Below are 23,733 nucleotides of genomic sequence, written 5' to 3'. Positions count from 1 at the left end.
GACATAAGCTGTAGTGTAGACATAGCCTGAAGGCACAACCACTGAGAGGAGCCATGTCCCTCCTAACAATTTTCTCCCTCCAGTGATGATCCCCCCACCCTGGCTAGATGTCTTATCCAACCAGCAGTGGGGAGTGAGAGGGGATAGAATAGAGCAGGGATCTGGCTCTTTATCAGGAAAGCAGGGGACCAGATAGATGTTCTCAGGCAGTGAGGAGGGGAAGATGAGAGTGCAGCGGCTCAAGCTGCTGCTGTTTCCCCACAAGCCCACTTCTCCTTTAAGAAGAAGAAAAGGGGGGATGAGGGAGCAGAGGGTAGGAGCCATGCTGTATTTGCAAGAGGGGAGCAAGTGAGAAGCACAGTAGCTGAGTGTAGGAGGAGCTCAAAGTAGAAGCCCAAAGCCTTCTGTTAGTTGTTGGCTGTGTGTCTGTTCTCTCTGTGTGTTGCACTGGCTCTGGCCAGGTAGTCAGTCTGGCAGACCTCAATCAAACTGCCCAAGAAGACCACACACTCAGCTCAGTGGTGAAGGCGCTTGTCCAGGTGTATTGTCAACGAAGAACAGTAATAGCACCTATAGATTCTATAGGGATACTAAGACTTGTCTGCCAGTTACAAAGGACCAGCTCAGTGAGCGGTGTGACTTTTTGCTCGCCCCTCAGTCAGACAAAGGGTTAAGGGCAAGTCTACACTATAGCACTACATTGGCACAGCTGCGCCGATACAGCTGCACTGCTGTAGCACATCTGGTGAAGATGCACTATGCCAATGGGAGAGCTCTCTCCTATTGGCATAATTACTCCACCTCAGAGAGAATTGGAAGCTATGTCAGCGGGAGAGCATCTCCTAACATAGTGCCGGTGTGGACAGCATGAAATTTGTGTCACTTTTTCACACCCCCTAAAGTTAGATCAATTTAAGCAGTAGTGTACACCTGCCCTAAGACAAGGCATCCCAACATTTATAGATTGAGACAAACAACTTATATATCATTTTACTTATTCCAAGACATATTTGTTTCCTCCCCTTGTAACTATCTCTTGATGCTTCAGACAAAACTTCCCTATTCATTACCTGTCTTTGTTGTTTTTCCTCTGATGTTTCAGACAAAACATCATGATTTATCACTTCTGTCAAACCCTCTTATCATGTGGTAGGTTGGGGTGTTTTCTCCTAGCCTGCCAAAATGTATTTACATATTCAGTGTGTTTTAGCAACGCTAGCAATACCGGCGCCAAGTTTATATAGCAGACAGTGAACTTGCAGGCAAGTTTCTGCTTTCGACAGGGCCTGACTTTTGCTTATAGCATAATTTTTTGCTGACTTTGGTTCAGGCCTCAGGCCTTGCACCAGGCTCCTGTGCTCCAGGCTTTCTCTTCCTACTACACTTTCCTCTACCCAGGAGAGAGATACCAATTGATTTGAGCGGAGGAGACTTCACAGCAATTTTATTTGAGTGGGAGGGAGATAAGGAGGTGCTGGAAGGCTGGCAACCCAGTGAAGGCACAATTAAGATTGCGGTCTGTGATGTATAGTAGTTGTGGTTGTCATGATGGCTAGAAACAATATCTGTAGGTTTCCACATAGTTTGAGTTCCAGCTTTGTCTCTGTTCTTTACCAGGCAGCACACTCAGTCTGGTGCAAAGTATAGCACACAAGACATATAGTCATTGAAAAATATACGTGCAAGTAAAAATACCATTACAGTGGTAGTTTACTTCTGGGCAGCAATAAGGCCTGTGGGTGTGGGAGTTGAGGGTATGTACCCCTAGATCTGGTCTACATTAAAAAACAACAACCCTAAAATAGTTAGACTGATAAAAGTATAGTTTGCATGTAGTTATACCAGTAAAAAGTTACTTATAATGTTATAGCTTATTTTGCCTCCTGAACCAGAATAAACTACTTAAGAATAAGCACTTTTCTACTGGTATAACTGTGTCTGCACTGGGGCAGGGAAAGGTTTGATTATTTAAATAGACTGGTATAGAATTGGCAAAACCTTCCAGTGTAGACAGGCTCTTAGACTGTTAATTTTTCATTTCTTTCTTTGTGTGGTTTCATATCAGGTATCTATCTATCTATCTATCTATCTAGTTCAAACAGGGATTGTTTGAGGGAATTTCTATGCAGGTCAAACCAGATGATCAAAATGGTCCCTTCTGGCCTTAGAATTTATGAATATGTTATTTGACAGGCAATCTTAACTGTTGTACAACAAAGCTTTTTTAATGTACAAGTATTGTGTATATCTAAGCGCTAAGTAAATACAAAGAATGCCATATACAAGCAAGTAGAAATATACAGTTTCGCTCCTAATATTGCAAGCTTAATAAAATTGCTGTTATGCATTATTCAAGGTCTCTAGATGACAACTATCAACACTATTAACCAGCACAGTGTGCTTACTATAAATTTTTCTTATGATCATATCTAAATCAAATAAAAATCTATTCTGATTCAGAATTTTACCCTAATACTCCATGAATGCTATTTCCTGCAAAATTTCAATTTTTATAATTCACCTCTTAGCATCTAAAACCTGTTTTCCTAAGGGAAACTGTTTTGCAACTTTAACTTTTGCAGCACAAATTATACTATTAACAATGAACTAAAATAGAATTACCTCAGAACTGAAGTAGGAAATCCATCCAGTTTCATTATTTGGTCTTTTTGAATAAGTATTATGGTATACGATATCTTTTATAAGAACTGTTGTGGCTCGCAGTATAAAGGAAGCAAATAAATTTATATGGATGTAGTTTCTAGTGCAGTGAAGTTTTCTGTGGAAGTACAAAAAGAAATGTCCTCTTTTATGAATCCTTTAGAATAAATTTCATTATGAACAATATCATTGTATTCATATTATTGCCATCAACAGATATTGCTCAAGAATTACATTTGCATAGTAAATGTATATAGTTACATCTGACATGGAATTATAAGTTTAGTTACTTGAAAAAAGAATCCATATGTTGTTAAATTCCAGAATACAAGACATGTTGTAGTAATGTTGATTGGCACTAACCTGAAGAGCAGAAGTATAAGCAGAGCTAATACAAGGGAAATGAGAGACAAGCAGTATCCAACGGTGTACAGTAACTGTAGGGTGGAAAGTAACATGTGTTCTTCTTCCTAATCATAGGAACAACAGAGAAAAATAAATAAATCGCACAAGTGTGGGAGTCAGCCTGGCCTAGCAGATAGGGCACTGGTCTAGGAGTTAAGACATTAGGGTTCTATTATTTGTCCTACCCAGCTGTGTGTCCTTGGGCAAGTCATTTAACTGCTCCAAACTTCAGTTTCCCTATGTGTAAATGACCGTCCTCAGTAACACCTGTGAGATCAACAGGTGGGAACCACTATGGAAAGCCAGATATAATTAGCAGGTTTTAAAAATTGAAATAATTTAATATTTGGAATAGGCACCTAGGGTCTAATTTTGAAAATTGTGTATGCACTACTGTGAGTCTAATTTCTGCCAACAGCCACCATGATTACATATGCAAATTGGGATCTAGGGTATGAAGATAGCCAAATAAATTCATAACTATTAATGCTGGGCAGAAATTTTTCATCAAAACAGTTTTCTATCCAAAAACAATTTAAACTAAAATTGTTCATTAAATCAGAGCAATTTTGATGACAATTCCTGTGTAATTTTTTTTAAATGTCTCCTGTTCATCTTGTGAGGAAACAGTTTCACAAATTGAAGAAGAAAAGAAGATAAGCACTCAGTGTACTAATTAGAGCAGCAAGCTTCTTTCAATATCTGAAAAATATGATTGCAAGATAACATAAACACAATAAAAGTAATTAAAAATGGAAAAAAATAATTTTGAATCTAAAGTTTGAAATTTCCAAACCTTTTTCCCAGAATTTTCATCTTGTAGAACAATTCTAAATATTTGTTTTGCTCTGATTCAGAATGAAACACATTTTGAAGCATTGAAATTTCCTGTGAAACAGAAATTCTGAGTTTCAACCAGCTCTAATTACTCATTTGAAATTACCTAAAGCACAATAACCATTTGTGAAAAATGGGCTAACAACTAAACATGCATTTTTGGGTGGGCAGTTTTGAAAATCAGGTCTATCATGTGCAGTCATTTTTCAGCACCACTTACATAGATTTTGTTTCTAAACTCAAGATGAAAATAAGGATGAATTAGTGATCAATGGCTCCATGACTAGTTGTCAGCCGGTTTCAAGCGGAGTGCCCCAAGGGTCGGTCCTGGAGGCGGTTTTGTTCAATATCTTCATTAATGATCTGGAGGATGGTGTGAATTGCACTATCAGCAAGTTTGCAGATGATGCTAAACTGGGAGGAGTGGTAGATACGCTGGAGGGTAGGAATAGGATAAAGAGGAACCTAGACAAATTAGAGGTTTGGGCCAAAAGAAACCCGATGAGGTTCAACAAAGACAAATGCAGAGTCCTGCACTTAGGACAGAAGAATCCCATTCATTGTTACAGACTAGGGATCAAATGGCTAGGACCTAGGGGTTACAGTGAACGAGAAGCTGGATATGAGTCAGTGTGCCTTTGTTGCCAAGAAGGCTAACGGCATTTTGGGCTGTATAAGTAGGGACATTGCCAGCAGATCGAGGGATGTGATCATTCCCCTCTATTTGACATTGGTGAGGCCTCATCTGGAGTACTGTGTCCAGTTTTGGGCCCCACACTACAAGAAGGATGTGGAAAAATTGGAAAGAGTCCAGCGGAGGGCAACAAAAATGATTAGGGGGCTGGAGCACATGACTTATGAGGAGAGGCTGAGGGAACTGGGATTGTTTAGTCTGCAGAAGAGAAGCCAGTGAGGGGATTTGATAGCTGCTTTTAACTACCTGAAAGGGGGTTCCAAAGAGGATGGATCTAGATTGTTCTCAGTGGTACCAGATGACAGAACAAGGAGTAATGGTCTCAAGTTGTAGTGGGGGAGGTTTAGGTTGGATATTAGGAAAAACTTTTTCCCCTAGGAGAGTGGTGAAGCACTGGAATGGGTTACCTAGGGAGGTGGTGGAATCTCCTTCCTTAGAGGTTTTTAAGGTCAGGCTTGACAAAGCTCTGGAGGGGACAATTTAATTCAACTACCTGAAAGGGGGTTCCAAAGAGGATGGATCTAGACCAGTGGTTCCCAAACTTTAACAATCTGTGAACCCCTTTCATTAAAATGTCAAGTCTCACGAACGCCCCCCCCTAAAAATGAATATTTCCTGGGATTTCCTCCTTTACCTGAGTATAAATTATAAAAGCAGTGATCTTGGAAATATAAAATTTGTTTTTATGACATGCTTATTACACATTATTTATCATTACAGTACTTTAATTACGTTATGAAAACGGCAACACTATTCCAAGATCTCACTTTCGTAGCATGTATCACTTTGAATAAGCCTGTTATAAGACAAGGCTCCTATTTTTCATCAAGGAGTATCAGATGTGAAACAGCATGAAGGTATTTAAGAAGCCAACTCAAAGAGTTCCTCCTACACAAGCATTCAGGTCTTGAGCAGTCTAGGCAAACAACGCACATTACAACAAAGCTTCAACTTGTTCTTCATAATCATTTTAAAAACAGTGCTAGCTGCCTATTTAATTTTAAAAACAGCAAAAAAAATATCCACCTCCCTTTCCATTTAATATAAGGAGTCTTGAAGTTTAAATCTCAGTGTGATAGATATGTTTGGTTTGATATGATTAGCTCTTGGAAGTCTAGGGGCTCCAGGCTGCTGGCCCCGTGCTGCCCAAGGTCCCTAGGAACAGCTCTGTCCGCCATTACGTAATTTTTTCCCGAGAACCCCCTGTAATATTTTGTGAACCTCCAGGGGTTCACGAACCCCATTTTGGGAACCACTGATCTAGACTGTTCTCAGTGGTACCAGATGACAGAACAAGGAGTAATGGTCTCAAGTTACAGTGGGGGAGGTTTAGGTTGGATATTAGGAAAAAGTGAGTGAGCACGTCAAGTGATATGGAACAGGACATCTGAGCAGAAACCAGTGAGCACCAATTTTCCTTTTATGTTTTCATTTAACATTTTATTTCTTTCTTGCCTGTTTCTGATGTGTTTTGTAATTATTGGAGATGCTCAATAAATTATACCAAACTCCTAAGGTGCCAGTAGTGTTACAGGTCTACTGCAAGTGGTGCAGTGCTTTGGCAGCCAGGTGTTGTGGGCATTAGCTGATGGGTCACAGTAACCACTCAGACACATGGTAAGTGAAAGGCTATTTTATTTGGGTTTGGCAGGAAAGGGGAAATACCTCAGGTACAGAGGCTTAAATGGTTACACTCCAAAGTGAGCAATAATGGTAAATGTTTGCGTCCCTGGGACAGTCCAACTGAGAGTCAGGATTCTTCAGGCCTAGTGGCTGGGGTGCTCTCTCCAGTCCAGTCTTTATTCAAGTAAATAGACGCTTGAGGTTTTCCAAGACAGGCTGTTATTGTCTCTGATTGAGGCTGCTCTGCACTGGCTCTCCACCCAGCCCTTGCTGTTCCCCCATAAGTCTCACACAGACCCATACCCAACTGCCACATCCAGCAGCCACAGCCGGTGCCAAATAGCTCTGCACACAATTCCTGGGGGGTTCCTCTTTGCATTCAGCTTCTCTGCAGCTCCTGGCTGGCCATGCGGCCACCACTTCCAAACAGAGCTTGGCCACTTCTGTTTGAGGACGTTTCCCCTTTCCTGGCCACAGGAAGGGGAAGTGGGAGGGAGCTAATGCTGCTTAGCCAGTGGGTCTCAAACTTTTTGTACCGGTGACCCCTTTTGAACACCAAGCCTCTGACTGTGACCCCCCCTTAGAAATTAACACATTTTTCATATTTAACACTATGTAAAATTCTAAATTTAAACCCTATTGCTTACAATGAATTTACCTTTTTTCATTGCTTTTAAAATTCAGACGAAAGCACATTTTTACCAAATTAAATACAAGTGGAAAAGTAGAATTTTATTTTAATACTTGACAGCAATTAATGACCCGAAGCAGCCACAAATCAGTGAGATGGATGATGCTGTTTATTTGACACAAGAAACTTTATTCTTGGTGTTGTTTTAGAAAGGGCACATCTGATGTCATCCTTCACATTGAGCCAGTTTCGAGATTTCGTCTTTATTGTGAGAAGACTGGAGAATCCACACTTGCATTCGTAGGTAGTGGGAAATGGCAGAAGGACTCTCAGGGCCATTTCAGACACCAATGGGTATTCACTGGCAACTGAGCACCAGAACTGGTTTGGAGGTCACTGTGTGAATTTTTCTTTCACTTCATCATCATTGATCATGTCGACGAACTGTTCGTGTGTGAATATCATCAGTAGATAACTGCTCAGCTGTCACACTGAAAGGGTTCTTCACCAGGGAATGAAGTGCTTCTGGTAGCGCTTGGAAGTAGTGTGAGAACTCTTCGTGATGGGCTCTCAAATGTTCACTGATCGCTGATTTGAAAGCACTATCAATGTTAACTTCCTCCTCCTTGCTGAACATGGAAAGTTTCAGAAACATGCTGTATCTGTCTGAGTCCAGCTTCCTGCACCACAGATTCAACTTCGTCTGGAAGGCTTTGATTTTATTAGTCAGGTCTATTAATGTTGAACGTTTTCCCTGAAGTGACAGATTGAGATCATTAAGGCTACCAAAGATATCAACTAGGTATGCCAAGCAGAGATGCCATTTCTTGTCACTGAACATTTTGTTCAGTTTTTTTCCTGCAAAAATAGAAACAAGCTCTGCCATCTCTTCATGAAGTATAGAAACGCGCTTTAATGCCCTTCCCCTAGAAAACCATCGGATTTGAGTGTGGAAAAGCAGAACTTCATATTCACCACCCATTTCATTGCAGAGCTCTCAAAAGAGATGACAATTCAGAGCATGAGCTTTAATGTTGTTCACTGCTCATATAACAACATCCACCACAGTATTAAGGCATATTGGCAATGTCTTTGCAGCTAGGACTTGACGATGGATTTCACAATGAGTGACAATCACATTATGTGAGATACACTTTACCTTTTGCTGAAAGCGAGACCATGCACCCATCATTGCTGGAGCACCATCGGTTCAGATACCACAAAGATTTTTCCATTCAATGGCATTGCTTTTGAAAAAGGCATTTACCTTATTGAAAATGTCCTGTGCTGTTGTGCTTGTTTCAAGTTGTTCACAGAATAAGAACTCATCCTTAACATCCCCGTACAAATGCTATCAGTTGTGCGTAGTGAGAAACATCAGTAGTTTCATCAAGTTGCAGGCTGAACAACTGTGACAAAGTTCTTCCTCTACCTTGGTGGGTCCTGTGCTTATTGGTGGATTTGCTCGCCTTACAGATTCACCCTGTGGGTCGGGAAACAGCCCAGAGACCTTCCGCTCTGGTAGAAGCCACAGTCAAGGTCAATTCCTCCTGTGTTTGATTAGGAGTTGGGAGGTTTGGGGGAACTCAGGCCCACCCTCTACTCCGGGTTCCAGCCCAGGGCCCTCTGGACTGCAGCTGTCTATAGTGCCTCCTGGTACAGTTGCACAACAGCTACAACTCCCTGGGCTACTTCCCCATGGCCTCCTCCCAACACCTTCTTTGTCCTCATCACCGGACCTTCCTCCTGATGTCTGATAACGCTTGTATTTCTCAGTCCTCCAGCAGTATGCCTACTCACTCTCAGCTTCTTGCATGCTCTTGCTCCCAGTTCCTCACACACACTTCCTCTCCTCTGGCTCCCTGGCCTGACTGGAGTGAGCCCTTTTATAGCATCAGAGGGGCCTTAATTAGAGTCAGGTGCTTAACAGCCTCACCTGACTCTTAGCAGGTTAATTGGAGTCAGGTGTTCTCATTAGCCTGGAGCAGCCCCTGCTCTGGTCACTCGGGGAACAGAAAACTGCTTATCTAGTGGCCAGTAGATCTCCCTTCTATTACTCTGCTGTTCCCAACTGGCCTGGGTCTATCACAATACTGAAAGCAGAATGTTTAATTTCGTGCACTACTTGTTTTTTGATATCTTCAGACATCTCACATATTCTGCGTTTCACAGTATCATTACACATAGAAAGCATATTCAGTTTTTTGGCAGTATAATTTCCCACTATAAGTGCCACAATATCTTTGCATGCTGGCAGAATAAGCCCCTCACCTACTGTATGTGGCATTTTGGTATGGGCAATTCACAGTGACACAACATAAGAGGCCTCCACAGCTGAGGACGTTTGCTGTCGGAAACTTCCATCAGCATCAAGCCTGGCCTTCTTTGCTGCTGCTTCTCTGTGTTTGAAAAAATCCATGCTTTGATTTTTATGCTCAGGATGTTTAGTTTCAAGATGTCGCTGCAGTTTGCATGGTTTCATTGATTCAGCACACAAAACTTCACAGCAAATGAGACATTGCGGTTTTTCAATACCAGAGGTGATGATACAGGTAAAACCAAATTTAATGTAAGACTCGAGATACTTTCGTTTTTTAGCAGTTTTAGCAGTACAAGTGGCCATTATTTTCAGGAGAAAGTTTGCACTTGTGTGTCTGACTGTTAATTAGTATTTGTTCAGCTGCGACTCAAGCCCTCTAATGTCTCAGTACCAGGGCCAGCCAGAGGAAAAATGGCACCCTGGGCAAACTTCTATTTGGTGCCCTTTCTTTGGAGGTGGAGCAGCGCTGGAGGTAGAGTGGAGTTGGGGGCTAACAGCCACGGGTCCCTGTTGGGGTTGGGGCTCACAGCCACGCGCCGGGGTCGGGGCTCACAGCCCGGTGCAGGGGTCAGGGTCGGGGCTCACAGCCCAGCGCAGGGGTCAGCGCTTGCAGCCACACATCCTTGTCGGGGTCGGGGCTCACAGCTCACAGCTGCGCACCTGGATCAAGGCTCATAGCCCTGCAGCTCCCCACAGGGGTCAGGGCTTGTAGCCCCGCAGCTCCACACAGGGGTCAGGGCTCGAAGCCATGCATCTCAGTTGGGGCTCACAGCCAAGCACAGGGGTTGAGGCTATATGATCTCCTGAGGTCCCTTCCAACCCTAATAATCTATAATTCTATGACATGTACACACTACTCACCAAACCCCTATCTGGATTGCAGTGATTTATTGTCCAGCCTGGTAATCATATCTTCTTCTGAGCAATTTCACTGTTTCCACTGATGATTCAAGTGCATTCGCTTGGATGTTATTACCTTCATCATTGTCATATAGCTGTGTCTAACTAGCTCAAGTTGGTGACCATACCCTTAAGGGGTCATAGTGGTGGAGCCTGCCATGATATGCTTTCTGGTATTTTTCCGTGATGCAGAAGAAAATACATCTGCCACTTTGTGAGAGGAAAATAGGATAGGGATAATGGAGCAATAGAGCCAGCAGGAAGCAATGTGGGTGCTGGAGGTTCCCAGCATACTGTCTTTAGAACTCCACTCCCATGTTGCCACACAGCAGCAGCAGTACAAGATCCAGCACCAAGGAACAGAATGAGCTGACAACATGGGTGTAGAAGTTTTTCACCTCTGAATTAGATGAAAAAAAAAAAAGGTTGATTTCTCTGCTGTTGGTTGATACTAGCCGTGGATCTGATCCAACCAGTTGATATTGCAGCCAGGTAAAAGCAGGTCCAGCAGAAACAGAAGGAGCAGGTACAGATGAACCAGGATGAACAGGAGCAGAAACAGGGATCAGAGGACAGTATATCAGAGCAAGTGCATCCTACTGTGAACAGTGAATCAGTGCAAGCAATGAAGACAAGTACCCAGGGGAGATCCAGTAAACACTTGCCAAGAGCAGAGCAAGTGTACAGCATAGAATCATAGAATCACAGAAGATTAAGGTTGGAAGAGATCTCAAGAGGTCATCTAGTCCAACCCCCTGCTCAAAGCAGGAGCAACCACCATTAAATCATCCCAGCCAGGGCTTTGTCAAGCTGGGACTTAACCTCTAAGGATGGAGATTCCACCACCTCCCTAGGTAACCCAGTCCAGTGCTTCACCACCCTCCTAGTGAAATAGGTTTTCCTAATATCCAACCTAGACCTCCCCCACTGCAATTTGAGACCATTGCTCCTTGTTCTGTCATCTGCCACCACTGAGAACAGTCTAGTTCCATCCTCTTTGGAACCCCGCTTCAGGTAGTTGAAAGCAGCTATCAAACCCCCCTCACTCTTCTCTTCTGCAGACTAAACAATCCCAGTTCCCTCAGCCTCTCCTCATAAGTTATGTGCTCCAGCCCCCTAATCATTTTTGTTGCCCTCCGCTGGACTCTCTCCAATTTGTCCACATCCTTTCTGTAGTGGGGGCCCCAAAACTGGACACAATACTCGAGATAAGGACTCACCAATACCAAATAGAGGGGAATAATCACCTTCCCCGATCTACTGGCAATGCTCCTATTCAGTGATGAGCTGCCAAAATCTTAGGAACCGGTTCCCTACTGGGTCTTCGGCGGCACGGATCCGGCGGCTGAAGGACCCACCACCGAAGACCCAGTAGGGAACTGCCCAGTGAGTACACCCCCCACCCACGTCCTGCCCCCCCCTCAGAAACCACAACCCATAACCCCCCCTTGCCCTGCTCTTTGTCCCCTGACCACTCCTTCCCAAGACCCCCCTACCCTAACTCCCCCCCAGGACCCCACCCCCTGCCAAACTTGCCCCGCTCCCTGTCCCCTGACTGCCCTGACTCCATCCACCACCATCCCAACAGACCCCAGGAACTCCCACGCGGCACCTACCCAACCCCCGCTTCCCCATCCCCTGTCTGCCCCCCCAGAACCGCTGCCCGATCCAACCCCACCTCCCCCGCCCCAGTCCCGGCCCTGGCCCTGGCCTCTTACCCCTGCCAGGGTCGGGGCCAGGGTCGGAGCTGCGCCGTGCGGCCGGAGTTGGGGCCGGGGCCGGGCAGTGGCTGGAGCAGGGCCGGGCGGTGCCTGGAGTCCTCATCGCGCCCCACCCTGCCCCAGCTCACATGCAGGAACCGCGCCGCCCGGGCAGGACCCGCGCCGCCCGGACCTGGCCAGGACCCGGCCCGGACCCGCGCTGCCCGGCCGGGCCCGGCCAGGAACTGCACCGCTCGGCCGGGCCCGGCCAGGAACCGCGCCGATCCAGCCAGGAACCGGCCAGGAACCGCGCCAACCCGGCCGGACGCGGGGGCCGGACCCGGGCAGGAGCTGTGCTGCCCGGCCGAGGTCGCAGCTGGACCCTGGGGGCAGGAGCTGCGCCGCCCGACCCCAGAGTCTCGCTACGACCTCCCCAGCAGCGCGCCGCCTGGAGCCCTCCTCCCGCTGGCACCCCCGCTCACCTGGTGGAAGCGCTGCTTGCTTCTCAGCCCTCCCAGCTTTCTGCGCGAACAGCTGATTCGCGGGAAGCTGGGGAGGGGGAGGAGAAGCCGGAGGAGCTTCAGCAGAGGAGGTGGAGTGAGGTGAGTTGGGGCTGGGGAAGGGTAGAGAGCTGCTAGAGCTTTAGTTAAATTTAAAAGTTCCTCCAGGAACAACTGGTTCTAAAGGGGGCTTCTAAATTTAACAACCGGTTCGCGTGATCCGGTGCGAACCGGCTGCAGCTCACCACTGCTCCTACTGCCGTTAGCTTCTTGGCAACAAGGGCACACTGCTGACTCATATCCAGCTTCTTGTCCATTTTAATCCCCAGTCCTTTTCTGCAGAACTGCCGCTTAGCCAGTCAGTCCCCAGGCTGTAGAAGTGAATGGGATTCTTACGTCCTAAGTGCAGGACTCTGCCCTTGTCCTTGCTGAACCTCATCAGATTTCTTTTGGCTCAGTCCTCCAATTTGTCTAGGTCCCTCTGTTTCCTATCCCTACCCTCCAGTGTATCTGCCACTCCTCCCAGTTTAGTGTCATCTGCAAACTTGCTGAGGGTACAAGCCATCCTATCCTCCAGATCAGTGGTCCCCAACCTTTTCGTCTGGCGGGCGCCAGACGAAGGACCACTGCGGCGGTGGAGCACCCGCCGAAATGCCACCAAATTTCATCGAGAGGTGTCATACCCGAATTTCATCACTTGACGGCAAGCGGCGTCATCGAGAGGCGTCCCTGCCGAAATTTGATGATATCACTTGTTGACATTTCGACGTGGGCACGTTGGGGACCACTGCTCCAGATCATTAAGATGTTGAATGAAACCAGCCTTAGGACAGACCCCTGGGGGACTCTGCTTGATATCAGCTGCTAATTAGACATCAAGCCATTGATCACTACCCGTTGAGCCCGATGATCTAGCCAGCTTTCTAGCCACCTTATAGTCCATTCATCCAATCCATATTTCTTTAACTTGCTGGCAAGAATACTGTGGGAGACCGTATCAAAAGCTTTGCTAAAGTCAAGGTACAGTAACTCCTCACTTAACATTGTAGTTCTGTTCCTGAAAAATGCGACTTTAAGTGAAACGATGTTAAGCGAATCCAATTTCCCCAGGGAATTTTTTTTCCAGACTGTACAGGACCGTACTATAGTTGGGAGGTGCCCCCACCTCACCCCACACAGGCACAGCCCACTGGCACTGGAGACTATGAGGCAGGCAAGGAGGCTGAAGGTGCTGTAGGCTGGGAGAAGCATGTTGTGCAGCAGCAGCAGCGACAGCTTCCCCTACTTTGCCCTCAGCCTGCCCATGCCACCCATTCCCCCAAGCTCCCACCCTTAACCCACCTCTTCTTCCCCCCCCCCCGTTTACTCTGCACACCCCGTCCTCGCTCCTCTCCCCTCCCTCCTGCCCCCGGCAATCATCTGGCTTGCAGCATTCAGGAGGCAGGAGGGAGGGGGAAGGAGTGAGGACACAGGGCACAGGCTCCCCCTCTCTCCCAAATGCTGCAAACCAGCTGATTGCTGTGGGCAGGAGGCAGGAGAGGGAGGGGGGAGGTGCGCCATGTCCTCACTCCTCCCCCCTCCCTCCTGAACACTGCAAGCCAGCTGATTGCCTTGGGCAGGAGGTGGGTTAAGGAGGGGAAAGGTGCTGATCCATGCAGTCTGCCAGTGGGCAGGAGGTGCTGAAGGCGGGGGGCATAGGGAAGCTGATTGGGGGGCTGCCAGCTGTGGACAAAGCAGGCAGCCAAATAACGTTATAGTGAAGCATTGCACAACTTTAAATGGAGCATATTCTGTAATTGAGCAGGGACGTAAGATCGAAACAACGTTAAGCGAGAGGACGTTAAGACGCGCTCTGCACTGTGATAATATTGCTCTCTGCTATTGACAGGATTTGTAGTAACCCTGGCCCAGGCACTAGCACGTGCAGCTGTGATGGAGCAGCATATAATGCTGTTCTGGAGAGAGAAACAGCCAGCGAGAAGGCAGATCAAGCTGGGGGGTGGTCTCAGAATCTACCCAAAGTGGGCAGTTGGAAAAAGCTGTTAAAGAAAGAGAAGAATCAAGGTGCTGAGCTGGGGTTGAACTGGTGCTGAGAGCAGAGGTAAGGTGATAAAATACCAGAACAGAAGAATAAAAGCCAGGGCCTGGGAAGTGAGAAGGGTGGAAGAAGGAAAATAGGAAAGGTTTCAGGTCAGGAGAAGCACAAAAAACAGACCTGGGTATGTGAGCAGACACTGTTAAGCCTGGTCTACACTAGGCGTTTAAACCGGTTTTAGGAGCGTAAAACCGATTTAACGCCACACCCGTCCACACTGAGAGGCCCTTTATATCGGTATAAAGGGCTCTTTAAACCGGTTTCTGTACTCCTCCCTAACGAGAGGAGTAGCGCTAGTATCGGAATTACCATATCGGATTAGGGTTAGTGTGGCCGCAGATCGACGGTATTGGCCTCCGGGCGGTATCCCACAGTGCACCACTGACCGCTCTGGACAGCAATCTGAACTCGAATGCAGTGGCCAGGTAGACAGGAAAAGCCCCGCGAACTTTTGAATATTTCCTGTTTGCCTAGCGTGGAGCTCAGATCATCACGTGTGGCGATGCAGTTAAAAATCAAAATAAAGAAAGAGCTCCCGCATGGACCATGCGGATGTGATTGCTGTAAGGGCAGGCAAATCTGTTCTATCAGTGCTCCATTACAGAAGACGAAATTCAAAATCATTTTTAAAAAATCTCCAGACAGACGTCATAGCAGGGGCTCAGCACGCTGCTGCGTGACAAACGTAACGGAAAGCCAAAGAATCAAATGGACGCTCATTGACTGGAGGACTCAAGCTATCCCACAGTTCCTGCAGTCTCTGAAAAGTATTTGCATTCTTGGCTGAGCTCCAAATGCTTCTAGGGTCAAACACAGTGTCCGCGGTGGGTCAGGGCATAGCTCGGCAATTTACGCACCCCCCCACCCACCCCGAGAAGTGAAAGGGAAAACAATCCTCTCTTGACTCTTTAACATGTCACCCTATCTTTACTGAATGCTGCAGATAGACCCGATGCTGCAGCACTCAACACCAACATCCTTGCTCCCCCCCGCCATGGGTGGCTGATGGTACAAAATGACTGGTATCCGTCCTCATCATCAGCCTATTGGCACATGGGGCAGTGCAAAAGGACTGGTAACCATGCAGACTAGCATCGGTGAGGTCTATCAAGGGTGCCTGGCCCTAATTTTTCCTGGTAGATGGTGCAGTATGGCTGTTAACCATCGTCGTCATAGCAACAGGGGGCTGAGCTCTGTCAGCCCCCACCCTTCATGTGTAAAAAAAAGATTCAATTGCCCCTGGACTAGCAGAGGGATGCTGGGCTCCTCTCCTCCACACTCCTTACTGTCCTGTCTGGACTATCATAGCAGCTGGAGGCTGCCTTCCACTCATTTCTCACTAACAAGTCAGTGTGTCTTATTCCTGCATTCTTTATTACTTCATCACACAAGTGGGGGGACAATGCTACAGTAGCCCAGGAAGGCTGGGGGAAGAATGGAATCAATAGGTGGGGTTGTTGCAGGAGCACCCCCTGTGAATAGCATACAGCTCATAATTTCTGCAGGATCTGACACAGAGCAGCTGTGCTCTCTGATACAGCAGCTCTCTAGTACACTTGCCCATATTCTAGGCAGGACTGATTCTAATTTTAGATACCAAAAAGGAGGGATTGACTCTGGGAGTCATTCCCAATTTTGGCTTTTGCGCCCCTGGCTAAGAGCAGCCAGGGGCACTTATGACAGCAGCAAATGGTGCAAAACAACTGGTAGCCATGATCATCTTTTTACCAATTTATGGATTGGTAGATGGTGCAGTATGGCTGGTAACCATCTCTGCTGTCATGCAAAAGCAAAAGCATGCTGCTGTGTAGCGCTGCTGAATTGCCTCTGTCAGCGGCATCTAGTACACATATGGTGACAGTCACAAAAGGCAAAACAGGCTCCATGATTGCCATGCTATGGCATCTGCCAGGGCAATCCAGGGAAAAAAGGCGCGAAATGCTTGTCTGCCGTTGCTTTCCCAGAGGAAGGAGTGACTGACGACATTTACCCAGAACCACCCGCGACAATGATTTTTGCCCCATCAGGCACTGGGATCTCAACCCGGAAATTCCAAGGGGCGGGGGAGGCTGCGGGAGCTATGGGATAGCTACGGAATAGCTACCCACAGTGCAACGCTCCAGAAGTCGATGCTAGCCTCGGACCGTGGATGCACACCACCGATTTAATGTGTTTAGTGTGGCCGCGAGCACTCGATTTTATACAATCTGTTTTACAAAACCGGTTTATGCAAATTCGGAATAGTCCCGTAGTGTAGACATACCCTTAGAGAAAAGAAGTAGAGGGAAACAAAATCTACAGACATACTGGACAGAGAGTACCAAGGAGATAATTGGTCAAAAAGGGAAGTGATCAAAAGCTGTGTCAGATGAAAACAGGCCATGAAAACAGTAAATGAGAAGCCCATCCACAAAGGACCTAAAGTATGTGAGCAGAGAGAATGACTCTGAACATCATTGAAGGAATAAAGGTGCAAAATGCACAAATGAGGGCCCACTAGGTGAAGAAACCTGCTTATGGATAAACCCAGTGAAAAGAGGAACAACCACAGGAATGTCGAATCTAAGGGGCACTTCAAGCCAAAGAGAAGCAAAGAACAGGACAGCAAGAGTGGAGCTGAAAAGTTGATTCTTCTCTGAAGTGACACAGTCTATTGTTCAATAATCTTTTTGTTCTTAATAATAACAATGTATTTGGTATTATTGCACAGAGTAAAGAAGAGCATCATGTACAAGCGCGCAAATGTTAATGTGTTGGTAACATAGTTTATTATTATTACAAGGAGTAAGTACTTTGCAATATTCTATATTATTTATGCTCCTGAAACTTTTGGGGCGTTTCCCCTTATAAAGTTCTAAAAATTTAAAATTCTCTCTTTTGTCTTGGTTTTCCTCTGCCTCGCCTCATAGTTAGCATAGCCTAACCTAGCTGGGTGACTGCAAAGTCTTGTCAAAAGTCCAGTGCCAACAAGGATTGGGTTTGTTTGTGATTTTGCCTCCATTTTTTCTTTTCATGCAGCTGCCCACTAATGACTGAGGCTCAGGGATGAAGAGAATGAATTGAAGTGGGAAATTTGTTCCATGTTCACTCCAATTAGTTGCACAGCAATTTTGCCCAATATGTTTCCTTTTAGCATGTGGATTTCTCTGAGTCTGAGTAATTAACTCTATGAGTTTCATTTTTTACTCATTATATTAGAGTTCAGTAAATGTGGTGATCCCAAAACTGACCTAGGGATAATTTGTTGAACCCAAAGCACTCAGGATTTTTCCAGTCCTAATCCCTGTTCAAAATACAAGCAAAGGTTTTCATATCATTACCTAAATAAGTCTGGCTCTCTTCTGCAGCTATTCAATGGAAACATCTGATCAATTATTCAAGAAGGGATTAAGAAGATTAAAGTATTAAAGCATAAAAGAAAACATCATACTTACTTGTGGGGTGAAGTGATTCTTCTCAGAGCACTCTGAAGCATCGCGCCAAATATCTGCTGAATTCTCCTCTGTTTGCCAGATTCCCTGGTCCAAGCAGACTCTGTATACATTTCCTGCACTTCCTGAAAGTAAACAGAGCTTCAGTCTGAAAGGTCAAGACATATATTTCATTTTTCATGTGCTTTACAAATTTCACCCTTTCAGCAAAGCTAGGGAAACCCCATTAGAGAAATCTTTGCTTTGGCCTTTGATTTTTCTTTGTAATGTCTATTTGGGAGAAAATAATAGAAACGTAGTTTATGAATATATTATCAAAAGAAATTCCAATAATTTACCCAGTATTTTCAAAGAGCAAATATAGTGAGCACATCAAAAAGACAAAATTACATTTCAAATCATTCTTTCTTCATCCTTTAGATTCTTAATCTGAACCCTTCCTATTACATACAGGCAATACATTTCATACCAGCACCAGAACTCTGGGCAAAGAGGATGATTTAGTAATTAAATAACCATCCTCTCATGCTCTGGCACATCAGCTTGTGGTGCCTCGTCACAGAATGTAGGGGCCAGATCCTCAGCTGGTGTGAAAGGGTGTAGCTCCATTGGCACAGGGGAATGTGGGGAGCAGGTGGCCTGGCTGAGGGAAGCACAGGGTAGTGTGGGGAGCAGGAGGCCCAGCTGAAGGAGGTGCAGGGCAGTGTGGGGAACAGGTCTGGCTGAGGGAGGTGCAGGAGAGTGTGAAGAGCAGAAGGCCTAGCTGAGGGAGGTGCAGGTGGCCTGGCTGAGGGAGGTGCAGGGGGCCTGGCTGAGGGAGGCTGTGACATTGTTTAATTAGAATATAACCATGCAAATCATTAATGCTACCACTGTTATATAATTGCATGGCCAGAAGGGGTTAAACAGCTTGCAGGCTAACCAACCCAAAGCTGACATTTAAAGACACATTAGAAAGGGTAATTAGGACCATTCTATTGCTAGGTAGGTTAGAACTTTGAAATGCAGACCTATATTGTTAGAAGTTAGAAGTAATACTAATTGTGTGTATTAGGGCTGTCAGTTAATAGCAGTTAACTCATGCAATTAACTAAAAAAATTAATCGTGATAAAAAAATTAATCATGATTAATTCCAGTTTTAAAAATTGTACTGTTAAACAATAGAATACCAATTGAAATTTATTAAATATTTTGGATGTTTTTCTACATTTAATATATATTGTATTCTGTGTTGTAACTGAAATCAAAGTGTATATTATTTTTATTACAAATATTTGCACTGCAAAAATGATAACCAAAAGAAATAATATTTTTCAATTCCCCTCATACAAGTACTGTAGTGCAATCTCTTTGTCGTGAAAATGCAACTTACAAATGTAGATTTTTTTGTTACATATATGTACTCAAAAACAAAACAATGTAAAACTTTAGAGCCTACAAGTCCACTTAATCCTACTTCTGGTTCAAGTTTATTTACATTTATGGGAGATAATGCTGCCCGCTTCTTATTTACAATATCACCTAAAAGTGAGAACAGATGTCTGCATGGCACTTTTCTGGCCAGCACTGCAAAGTATTTACCTGCCAGATATGGTAAACATTCATATGCCCCTTCATGCTTCGGCCACCATTCCAGAAGACATGCTTCCATGCTGATGATGCTTGTTTAAAAATAATGCGTTAATTATATTTGTGACTGAACTCTTTGGGGGAGAGCTGTTTATCCTCTGCTTTTTTACCTGAATTCTGCCATATATTTCATGTTATAGCAGTCTCGGACGATAACCCAGCACGTGCATTTTAAGAACACTTTCACCTCAGATTTGACAAAATGCAAAGAAGGTACCAATGTGAGATTTCCAAAGATAGCTATAGCACTCGACCCAAGGTTTAAGAATCTGAAGTGCCTTCCAAAATCTGAGAGGGATGAGGTGTGGAGCATGCTTTCAGAAGTCCCAAAAGAGCAACACTCCGATGTGGAAACTACAGAACCGAAACCACCAAAAAAGAAAATTAACCTTCTGCTGGTGGCATCTGACTCAAATAATGAAAGTGAACATGCGTCGGTCCGCACTGCTTTGGATCATTATCGAAGAGAACCCATCATCAGCATGGATGCATGTCCCCTGGAATGGTGGTTGAAGCATGAAGGGACATATGACTCATTAGTACATCTGGCACGTAAATATCTTGCAACGCCAGCTACAACAGTGCCATTAGAATGCCTGTTTTCACTTTCAGGTGACATTGTAAACAAGAAGAGGGCAGCATTATCTCCTGTAGATGTAAACAAATTTGTTTGTCTGACAGATTGGCTGAACAAGAAGTAGGACTGAATGGACTTGCAGGCTCTAAAATTTTACATTTTTTATTTTTGAATGCAGGTCTTTTTGTACATAATTCTACATTTGTAAGTTCATCTTTCATGATAAAGAGATTGAACTACAATACTTGTATTAGGTGAATTGAAAAATAGTATTTCTTTTGTTTTTTTACACTGCAAATACTTGTAATAAAAATAAATATAAAGTGAGCACTGTACACTTTGTATTCTGTGTTGTAATTGAAATCAATATATTTGAAAATATAGAAAAAAAATAAAAAATATTTAAATAAATGGTATTCTATTATTGTTTAACAGTGCAATTAACACAATCACAGTTAATTTTTTAAATTGTGCAATTAATTGCGATTAATTTTTTTAATCGCTCGACAGCCCTAGTGTATATCTTAAATGCTACCCATGTAAAAAGAGAATATTAACATTTAGATGAATCTTCGGTGAAATAATGTAATTGTCTATATGTCTATATTGTCTTTGAAGTTTGTGATAGACAGCCTTATGCATAAATTTCTCTGTTAATTTGTGTAACTAATTACTGGTGGTGTTTAGGAAGCAGAAGGTTACATCAAAAGCCTATTGTTTGGATGCTAGATCACTGTATTAAAAGACCTTTGGGTCCTGATCCTGTTTATCTCAGATCTGCTTGAGCTTCATCACAGGAAGTTTAAGTTGCAAGATGAGATCCCAGTTTAGCTGGTACACCCTGGATATGATATTGAACATTGTACTATAACTTATGAACTAAATTCTAAAAGAACTCTTTGCAACTACAAAGCTCACCATCTCTGCTATGAATCTGAACCTCAAGAATTGAATTCATGTCTGTATGTATATTGATCTTTTAACCATACTCTGTTTTGTTTTTTAATAAATTTTAGTTTAGTTAATAAGCATTCGCTGTATGCAAATATTTGGGTAAGATCTGGGATATGCAATCACCTGGGAGGTAATGTGTCCGATCCTTTGGGATTGGTAGAATCATTTATTTTATATGATGAAATAAGATTTTCAGAAATCTTCATCATATTTGACTTGGGTACCTGGATGGAGGCCTGAGGCTGGCACTTTAAGGGAACTGTGTTATTGACTTCTGAATAACCAGTGAGGTAATAAAGAAGCTGTTTTATGCTGGCTTGGTAAATCTAAGTAACCTCAGCTGGCCCCCGGTCACAGAGGTGCAGGAGGCCCAGCTGAGGGAGGTACAGGGGAGTGTGGGGAGCAGGAGACCCAGCTGAGGGAGGCACAGGGGAGTGTGGGGAGCAGGATACCTGACTGAGGGAGGTTCAAGGGGATGTGATGTCGCAGAGAAGGAGAATCTGATAGGAAAGGTAGGGAAAAATGCGGATAACTTAATTTATGGGACAGGTGGGGGCAGAAAACTGTTTGGGAGCATGGCTAGGGAATGGGAGTGGGACATCTGCCTAGCCTGTGTAGCAAGTGGGAGTGACAAGGGGCGATGGAGTGGCCACTGCACACACCACAGGAATAAGGAAAGGTTTGTGGAGTCCCTTTGAGCTGTGAATAGAAGCTGCAGCTTTGTGTGTGTGCTGAAGGTTGAATTTTGATTGTGAGCTGATCCCATACAAACCAGGGGCAGGCAGCTTCCCCCAATGAGGAAGGAAATCAGAAGGCAGTCAAAAATGTCATTTAAAAAAAATCTCATGATTTTAGACATCTGAACCCCATGATCTTCAAGCACTTGGGGTTGGCAGTGGTGGGGAGTCATGCAAGATCTAGATACAGCTGCAGAGGAGCTTGTGCCATTTGAAAATATACCCATGATAGGAGACCCCTCCATCCCCAGGGGAAAGACTGAGGCTGGGCCATATTGGAAAATAGTTGTTCCCTGAACATGATGGCCAGTGCAGCAATGAAAGAAGCAGGGTGAGAATGGAGCAGCCCTCTAGACATCCTCTTAAAAGGTCAAGAACACCTTAAAGCAGAGGTGTCAAACTTTGTCAGCCTGGGGGCCAAGTGTTATTAATCATACAGTTATTGGCCCGCAGTCACTGTCGTGGAGTGGATCTCTGCCTAGTTCTGTTTCCTTACAGATGGCTATGAAGCGCAGAAGAACCAGAAACTTCCCACAAGTCTGCTTCTAGGTATCCCCTGGCCTAGTTGAGTCTACAGTGGACATAGAGTTGGCAAAGTTGACTCTTGTACCTCATTCCCTTCAGCTCCTGGAGCAGGGGCAGGGGCAAGGACAGGTGAGGGAGCGGGGAGGGGTATGTTGGATGCTGGAAGAATGAGTAGTTGCATCGCGCTGTGCCCCAGCTATTCCAAGCCACAATGGGTTCATCTACACGGACATTAAAAACTCACAGCTGGCCCATGACACTGACTTGGGCTCCTGGGGCTCATACTAAGGGGCTGTTTAATTGTAGTGTAGACATTTAGGCTCAGGATGAAGCCCAGTCTCTAGGACTCTGTGAAGTGGGAGAGTCCGAGGGCTCGGGGTACAGCCCAAGCCAGAACATCTACACTACAATGAAACGGTCCCTTAGCCCAAGCCCTGTGATCCCGAGTCAGCTAGCAAGGACCAACTGTGGGTGTCTAATTGCAGTGTAGACCTACCCTATGTGATCCTTTGGGAACTGTAGCCAATGGATGCAAATTAGAACCAGCCGCAGGCTGCTCTTGCTGGGGCAGGCGGGCAGGGAATTGTAACTGTCTGTTATGTCCCAGCTTCTCCTCCTTTCCCACCTTTTGAGCTTCCCAGGGGTGTGTGGGGAAGGGGAGTAGTCTTTGCTAGGGGCCCCTAGGCTCAGGCACAGCAAGTTGAGCTCATGTCCTGCTCCTCCTTGGAAGCAGGAAATGGAACCATTAGAGCTACTCTCCTCTCACCCCTGCAATGCAGCAAATGGTCAGTGGAGGCGTTGCTGAGCAGCTGCAGTAGGGAGGCCCAGCTGTGGCTTAGAATGCTCCTGGTGCTGCAGGGGAGGTGGTGGGAGGCAGCTGGGGAGGTGCTGCTCAATATCCCCGCCTTGTATTGACAGGGCTGGTTCAAACAGGTCAGTTTAAAAGTTGCAAGGCACATTTTCAGTTCATAATCAAATAAAATGTTCTTGTCATAAGGCATTGGTGCCCCATGGTGGCTGAGCATGGCACTGCAGGTGCTCCCTGCCTCAGTTTCTCTCACTATGGTTTTCTGACACTTCTTCACCTCACCCACTGGTGCCAGTTCCCACACCCTTTGGGGTTATCTTTAAGTTACTCTGGCTCTGGGACAGAGCCCTGACTTTCTGGCTCTTTCCATGGAGTCCTTCTCATAGTCTCAACCCCCATCTGGGCTACAGCACTGATGCCTAGGCTGATTCCCTGCTCCAGGACCTTCCACGGGAGCCCAACTTACTCCTGTTCCTCACTGACACTGAGTTCCCTCAGTCCTTTTATGAGACACGGGTGTTTCAGGCAGTCACCTGACCACAGCTAGTCCTGCCCCTTAAGCAGGGAGGCAGGTAATTATGGCACAGGCAAGGCTGATTGAACAGGGCTGACTAGCCCTCAGCCTCCAGGCCCTTATGGGGCTGGCCATCCTGTAACACTTCTTCTCACCACAGCCACCCTTGAGGGCCACAATTTAGAGCCATA

At 45.3% G+C, this 23,733-nt stretch overlaps 1 protein-coding gene across 1 annotated transcript in view; it reads right to left on the bottom strand.

Moving 5' to 3' along the window:
- Positions 1 to 23,733, bottom strand: part of GLP2R (glucagon like peptide 2 receptor) — a 135,418-nt gene that overhangs the window by 87,175 nt on the left and 24,510 nt on the right. Inside the window, exons 4-6 of the mRNA XM_039501579.1 lie at positions 17,801 to 17,922; positions 3,025 to 3,131; positions 2,623 to 2,779 (exon numbers count right to left, since the gene is read on the bottom strand). Of these exons, the coding sequence (XP_039357513.1) occupies positions 2,623 to 2,779; positions 3,025 to 3,131; positions 17,801 to 17,922 (386 nt within the window). The remainder of the gene's footprint in view (positions 1 to 2,622; positions 2,780 to 3,024; positions 3,132 to 17,800; positions 17,923 to 23,733) is intronic.

This window comes from Mauremys reevesii, linkage group 15, assembly GCF_016161935.1.
Source record: "Mauremys reevesii isolate NIE-2019 linkage group 15, ASM1616193v1, whole genome shotgun sequence".
NCBI lineage: Eukaryota > Metazoa > Chordata > Testudines > Geoemydidae > Mauremys > Mauremys reevesii.
This window is presented reverse-complemented; position numbering and strand designations above follow the sequence as displayed.